Source organism: Barbus barbus (assembly GCF_936440315.1).
Source record: "Barbus barbus genome assembly, chromosome: 9".
NCBI lineage: Eukaryota > Metazoa > Chordata > Actinopteri > Cypriniformes > Cyprinidae > Barbus > Barbus barbus.
In genome coordinates, this window is record NC_136737.1 from 33,172,453 (window position 1) to 33,180,374 (window position 7,922).

The window sequence follows — 7,922 nt, forward strand, 5'->3', positions numbered from 1 at the left end:
AGCACCAGAACGACCAGACACAGGAACAGTTTCTTCCCTCAGTCAATACATCTCATGAACACTTAATAAATAAACGTAGAACACACAACTAATACATTACCCATTCACCACACTCACTTATTTTATTTTTATTTTCTCATTTCTAATTTGCACATACTTGACCTGTACATACATAGTTGTCTATATTATATATTATATATTGTGTATTTTTTATTTTTTTGCTGCTTTGTACACTGGTTATTGGCTATTTCTGTTATTTTGTTTTATTACCTGTGTCCTGTCCTGTTACTGTCCTTCTGTTGCACTGTGGAGCTTCTGTCACTACAACAAATTCCTTGTATGTGTAAACATACTTGGCCAATAAAGCTCATTCTGATTCTGATTCTGACTTGCTTGTGTCTTGAAAGTAAGGTCTTGGTTCCTCCTCTGGTGAAATCAGCTGCTGAGTTCATGGGTGGAATAAACATATGGCAGGACTTTTACTTTCTGACCCCTGGATTGTCCACCTCTGGTTATTAATAAGTGGAGCTGGTGATGCTGGTTGTTTAGATCTTGAGATTTAATGTATTTTATTTCAGTTAGTTGTTGTTCTTGTGTTTCTGTTTTCTGTCAGTGATTCTGGTTGTTAACAGCAGGTGTTCATCACTAATGCTCAATCAGCACTTAATTAATCACTTAATTACTTAGTGAACTCAACTGAAATAAGTTCAGAGCACTCATAATTGTTAGTTTTAAAAAACCTAAATGGGTTAAGGTAATAAGTTTCATCAAACGGTTTGAGTTAGCTTAACTTGTCGAGTTTTTAAGGCAATCAGTTTACTCAAACAGTTTGAATCACCCTAACTTGTTGGGTTTTACAGTGTGTGTAGCACAGAATAGGCTCACTAGCTGTGGGAGCACTGGGCGGTGAAATCCTCACGGGGGAGGATTCATGCTCAACACCTCATCAATCAAACTCACAGTCCTCTGTTCTTCACATCTGTCTTCACAGACATCTACACTCTTCTTATATTAGGCTGGATGGTAAACAGTCAAGGACTATGTTTTGTGCTTTTGCTGTGTTTGGTTTGAGCTTGTGGCGTCTGGCTGGTAAGTTATGAACGTGTTTTCTTGTCATTTTAGTGGAGACTTTAGACTTTTTACATGATAAAACATTCTGCCCTTGATCTACATATGAAAACAATGATATTAAAAATATTATTGTGTAGTTTCAGTTAACTGTCCAATAACCCATGTGCTTTTAGTTTCCTTTAAAAGCTGTAATTATTTGGATTGCTCTATTTGTATTTACACTAAATGACCCGTTTGTCATAATAAACAGAACTAGAGACAAAAGAGTAGGAAGAGTTTGTTAGTCTAGTAGTGCTGTCAGTCACAACACAAGGACAGATTAGCAGCGGCGTACTCCCTCCACCAGCCTCCAACCTTCATGTTATCTCCTCCATATATAGAGCAGCTTGAAATGTCATTTCAGGAGGCTGTTTAAAGCTTGGGTCGAGTCTCAGACAGCGAGTCAAATGTTGGCCCATAGCATCTGTTCATCTTTACCTCTTTGAATAATTTTATATGAACTCGTGAAATCACTTATTAAGCACAGAAAGAATTGATGATGAGTGTCTGTTGGTACTTCTGCTTCTGCTACTTCTGTTTTGTTTTTATTTTTTAAAACAAAGATCCAGTTCTTGATCTGCAAACATGCACATCTCTTTAGGCCTCATTTCAATGTAGTTTTTTAATTTTGTGTGTGTGTGTGTAATAAATATTTTAATTAATAAAACTTGTTCAGTCATCATTACGAACTATTATAAAGTTATTTGAGAAATTCCTGTTCTTGATTGTTCTCTAGACGGGACAGATGAAGTGTCAGTGATGGAGGGAGAATCTGTGACTCTAAACACTGGTGTTACTGAAGTACAGAAATATCATCTGATTCGGTGGAAGTTTGGAGAAACTCGAATAGCTGAAATCAACAGGCTTTCCAAAAGCAGCTACGTATATAACACTGATGATGATAAAACACTCAAAGACAGACTGCAGCTGGACCCTCAGACTGGATCTCTGACCATCACAAACACCAGAACCACAGACTCTGGACTCTATCAACTAATGCTCTCCAGCGATGAGACCAGATACAAGAGTTTCAGAGTCACAGTCTCCAGTGAGTAGAGAATTACTGTCAGTCTCCTTCACTATTGTTTGAAATGTTTGATCAAAGTCACTGACATTTATTCTTTTATAACTGACACTCATTCACTCACTGACAATCATTCACTGTGGTATCCTTCGTGTAAATAACAGAGATAGATATGGTGAAACTACTTTTTCACTTTTTTCCTCTCATTCACACACCTCAAACTTCCCACTTCTCTTTCTCAACATGTTTCTATTATCGGTACATTTCAACATTGCATATAAAATAACAATATTCTCAACAAAACACCATACATGTTTTATTGACAGCTTTAATGATAAAGATTAGTAAAGATTTAAAGTAATATAGTAAGAAATATTGGCACAATAACATGACAGTAAGATCTGTCATTATCAGAAACTACTACACAAAGTTCTTCATCACCAGAAGCTTCATCAAGCTCCAGTTGTGTGTCGTCCAGCTGTGCGGTGAACAATTCAACGATCAAACACACAGAGAATCTCAGTCCAGGTCCAGGTCCAGGTCCAGGTACGTCAGCTGTGAGATTACTGCCTTCAGTCAAAGCCTCTGAAAGCTGTTCCTTTTGTATCAGTCGCTGTGTGTTTGACTGTAAAGCTCATGTCTTAATCCCAGCTCAAATCCAATACATGTCAAAAAGCTTTTATACTATGTTGATCTGAGTTTATGCCCTAATCGTGTTTATTTTTGCCAGCTAATCTCTCACGTCAACTGTAATGGACAAGCACAACTGACAAATAACATGTCAGTGAACTTTTAGGTTAAAGAGTATTTTATCCCCCTTTTTCTTCAATGCAGGAGTAAGTCTATGGGTGAGACTTCTGGTTCATTAGACTCTATAGATAAATAACGAGGAGAATAACATGCAGAAAACGGTAAAACTGTTTACTCTACAAACCAGTCTGTTCAGAATTAAGATAATACATTAAAATAATATGATAAGACACCAGTTTTCAATATCAAGCAGCATAACGAACTGTTTTGTACAGCTAAAAATAGCTGGAAGTGGATGAGACCCATAGAATTTACTAATGGCCCATTATTACAGCAAGAAAAAGGTGGATAGAAAAGTGTAAATATTTTAGGTCCTGTAACTGGTCAACATTGAAGTTTTTCTTTATAATTATAATCACCCTTAATTTGTTTATAGTTCACTGTAATAATCCTATGGGGTGATAAATGAACTTGTATATCAGTCGGTTAGCATACAGCCTTTTTTTCTATTTTAAAACAGTGTTGATCTGTGCTGCTGCAGCTGCTGGATCTCTGTTGATTTTAGCTGCTGTCGGGATCTTCTGGATCTGCAGGAAACACAGAAAAACAGACCAACAGGGTAAGTATTACCTACTGTTGATACATTAGTAGAATAAATGTTATGTTATTAACATGAATGATGGGAGAAAACTGAAGAAACTGCAACAATAATTCTCAAACCTGATTTTATTCAGTGCTGTATTGTTGTCACACATCTGTCATTATTGTTGAAGCAGATCAGACTCGTGAGGAAGAAATCACATACGCAGATCCAACATTCTACAAAAGAAAAGCACAGAAATCAGTAAGCTCATTCTCTATTATTTCAGCACTGAGATTTACGTGTGTGTACGAGTGCAACCATGTGCTCTGTTTGTGTTTCTGTGTAATGGACGATCACATACACAACAGCACAAGATCAGAAACATTAGATGTGTTTTTAATCTTTCTAATACATGATCAGTAATACCTTGATAAGCACATCTATGACATGAACGTGTTTGTGTTTTATTACAGAGAGCTCAAGGGGAGGAGGATGTGGTGTATGCTGGAGTCGCTGTGAGACGCTGATCAAACTCAGTCTGCTTAAGGGTTACAATTTTTCTGGAACCCAAATACACTTAGATGTTATTAAGATTATCTTAAGAAGTACTAAAGAACAATTTTAAGTATATTAAGTACAAAACTAGTGCATGGAAATAGTAATACATAATGGAAGTGCTTTTTTTTTTCTTCTCCTGGGGGCTCACACACAGACGTTTGACTATTAAGGATCTCATGGTCTCCATACTAAGATAATGATATTTAGTAAATCTAACCCTCACATAATACAGTTGACCTCATTCAAAAAAAGCATGTTATTTGATTATAATGTGTCATGAATGTATTTTATCTCAGGGCTTTTGAGCAGTGCTGTTGTTTTGTGCATATCTGTATTGTTTTCAGATGGTACTGTAGACCCTACAGTTCAGTGTTATGTTCTTTCCAGAACAGCTTTCTCTGGCTGTAACATATTTTACAGCATTATTTCTCAACTCTGGCCCTCAAGGTCCACATTCCTGCAGAGTTTAGCTCCAGCCCTGATTAAATTCACCTGCATGTAACTGTTTCAGTATTCCTGAAGAGCTGGATGAGCTTCTTTGGTGTGTTTGAGTAGGGTTGGAGCTAAACTCTGCAGGAAAGTGAATCTTGAGGGCCAGAGCTGAGAAATGCTGTTTAATAGAGTAAAATGTTGATGTGTAAAATATATTTCAAATTCTTCATATTTTAATACTTCATGATTTGTCAATTTTTTATTTTTTTTTTGTACTACATCCAAATAAACACATAGATATATTATTTTGTTTCATTATTGTGATCTGGGCCAATAAAAACAACCCAACACATGATTTTGTAATATTCTTCAGTTATGCCTCGTTTATACTGAGTGGTACGGTACTGTACAGTACGATTCGGTACGGGTAACCCTGATCAGACTTGCGTTTTCACTGCCAACAGTACCCTTTACTTGATAAGGGTGGTGTATGCCGGAAAGTAGCAATCGACAATAAAGCAAGACAATAAGCACAACTCTGCCTCTTTTGTCAGTTTTAATAAACAATAATAACCATTATAAAAGTATAAAGTACAAAGTATAAGAGTCTTATATAAGAGGAAATAAAGACAAAAGCAAACAATTCACAGCCAAACGTTTGCTACAATGTCAGCGCTGTAACGGTAAAGTTCAAAATAAATATAAAGTTATTTGTGCTCTGTCAAAACGATATGACCAGGAACAAATAATAGATTCATGAGACCGCGAATGCCTGTTAAATATACACAAAACGAACTGATTCTCGTTTAATCACCACAGAGACATCAGAGCCAGCGGTAAATGTCGGAAGGACTAGCCGAGCGCAAGCCTGCTCGAGGCGGATACATGAGCTCTGAGGGCCCGCTGATCACCTGGAGCTTCGACATCAGCATAGCAAATTTACAAATAGGCGCTATTTCTTTATAAATAAACCGCAGATTTGAGTTTTAAACAACTACATTCTCGCCTGAAAAACTCTGAAAAAAAATTACATTTCATGACAGAATAACAGTAATATTTTGAAAATTACGCAAATGATGTTTCACGAGACCACAAGAGCAGACAAATACACATATTAAGAAATGGTTATTGTCTGTGTAAAAATATAATGGTATAAAATACAGTTATATATATTTTGTGTGTATGTGTGTGTGCAGAGCGGAAAGAGTGAAGGAGAAGCATTCCCTTGTATCAAGCAAAAGTGGCTATTCTAGTAAACCAATCAACTTCTGCGGTGAGTTTAGCTCCACGGTACGGTACGGTACGGTACAGTTCGCTATTTTGGTACACAGTAAAATCCCCAGTGTTAAATCAACACTGCTCAGAGTGTATTTGGTCCCACTCTAAATAGAGTTAAATTAACACTGAAGCAGAGTTAAAGTTCATGAGATAATTAAGTGACTAATTAAATGATGATTGAGCATTAGTGATGAACACCTGCTGTTAACGAGCAGAATCACTGAAGAAAAGAGAAACACAAGAACTACAACTGACTTCAGCCACAGATGAAATCAACTGAAATAAAATAAGACATTAAATCTCTGAAGATCTCAGCAGAGGAGGATTAAACAACTCCACAAACAGCAGCACCAGCTTCACTTATTACTAACCAGATTGACTATATTTCTGTCAGACATCTGCAGAAGATCTTATTGAGAATTAACAGAGGATCAGATGTTGATGTTTTATTGGTCAAAAAATGATGCCACTGTCATGGAGGTCAGTGTTTGCTTTAGTTGGACTCTTGACATGTATTAACTTTGAAATAATTTGCTTCTGAGCAGTTGCAATTGTGTTTCACTGCAAACATTTGAACATTGCTGAATCAGAAGCTTGGTTTAGCAGATTATACTTTCTGTTTATAAAGCATTTGTTTAATTAACACAAAGTGGTTTCTCTAGTTCTATGATTGTTCACTAAAATTGATCAACTAATAAAAAGCCAAAACACATTAAACATATGGCGCCACAACACTTCAATAATGAAGAGATTTTTTTTTTAAATTTTACCTGGTCTAGTTTGGAGTTCTGTCCGAGGCTGTATGTTTTAAATGATCCACAAATTACATAAAACTGTGGAGCAGCTGACTTTATCCAGACCAGTATAATGGTTGGAAAACAAATAATGAGAAATTGGAAGAACCCAGGTGAGCCCTCTTTTCAAGAGTGGAGTATGGAATTGGCAAAAGTATTAAAAAATCTCTTTCAACATTAATGACAGGGTGGAAAAATATGTGGCTAAATGGGGAAAATATGTGCAATATATTGCTATTATATGAGAGCATGGTGCTTGTTGAAAAATGTACATTTGATTAAAACAATTTTGTTTTGTTGCTTTTGATTATTGTCGACTATTTTATTTCATTAGACATTACAATGGGATACATGTTAAGATTTAAATTGTAAAGTTGACTATAATGTATCAGTGATATTCAAAAACTCAATAACATACTAATTAGAAAGAAAAAAAAATAATGAGGATATTTAGGTCAATCGTTTAGACATTAACATTTATCATAAGATCCACAACAGTGGTTACAATAAATATTCATACTGCCGAGCATGATGGGAGTTTTTACTATAGTTTTTACTTGTTCATTAAGCAGACACAATTAACAGAAAATAACAGACACCACTAGACCATTCACTGCAATAAAAATATATAAAAACAAGTATAATATAAATACAAAATAATAACACTATACTATAAATTATACTAAAAATAATACAAACAACAAAAATATAATAAAATGACACATAACTTGGATACAATTATTACAATAAAAATTATCTGCAGAGAGATACACTTAAAATAGTAATACATATTCAAACCTTACAAATGTAAGGTGGCCGAGAGAGCTCAACGTGCTGCAAGAAAAAGCACCAGCAAATCAAGAAAACATCTTCAACAATGTGACAGCAGGTGCTGCAAATGCTCACAACAAACAATTAAAGAATTTTATTTGCAGTGCATTTCTTTATTTGGTTTTGTTGTGTGCATTTGTCTGTATGTATTTGTATGTTGTCAAATTGGAAAAGTTGTTTTCTTAATTTGCAGGTGTTTTTCTATTTGCAGCGCATTAAGCTCTCTCGGCCACCGTACAAATGTCTTTTAAAAGGTGACAAACATTAACCTTGTGTGGTTGTTAAACAGTTCTAGAAAGATATTGACCACTGGAGGTGGGGAAAAAAACCTGCTGAGCGTGAAATGAGAAGCAGAGAAGAAGAAAAAAAAGCTGACCACAGCCACACGGTCACAGAAATAAATGTGTCAGTTTCTATTCCTCCCTTCTCTCAGTCTTATATTTATCTCTCATCTGTTTTAGCATGTTTCTGCAGACATGACTGTTGAACCACATGAGTTTGCTGACATGTATTGATCGACAGATGTTTGGCCTGATCAAGTATCTCCATTGTGTTCAGCTGT

The 7,922-nt window shown here is 35.7% G+C and overlaps 1 protein-coding gene across 2 annotated transcripts; it reads left to right on the forward strand.

Moving 5' to 3' along the window:
- The first annotated feature begins 961 nt into the window (after positions 1–961).
- LOC306875142 (uncharacterized protein) lies at positions 962–4,074 on the forward strand. 2 transcript variants are annotated; one of them, XM_079425573.1, is made up of 6 exons: positions 962–1,089; positions 1,847–2,158; positions 2,549–2,680; positions 3,405–3,503; positions 3,661–3,728; positions 3,941–4,074. In XM_079425573.1, the coding sequence occupies exons 1-6, from the start codon at positions 1,041–1,043 to the stop codon at positions 3,992–3,994; spliced, it is 714 nt and encodes a 237-aa protein (XP_079281699.1). In that variant the 5' UTR covers positions 962–1,040; the 3' UTR covers positions 3,995–4,074. The 2 variants fall into 2 exon arrangements, with proteins under 2 accessions (XP_079281699.1, XP_079281700.1); XM_079425574.1 differs by having other exon boundaries at positions 2,579–2,680.
- The last annotated feature ends 3,848 nt before the right edge of the window (positions 4,075–7,922 follow it).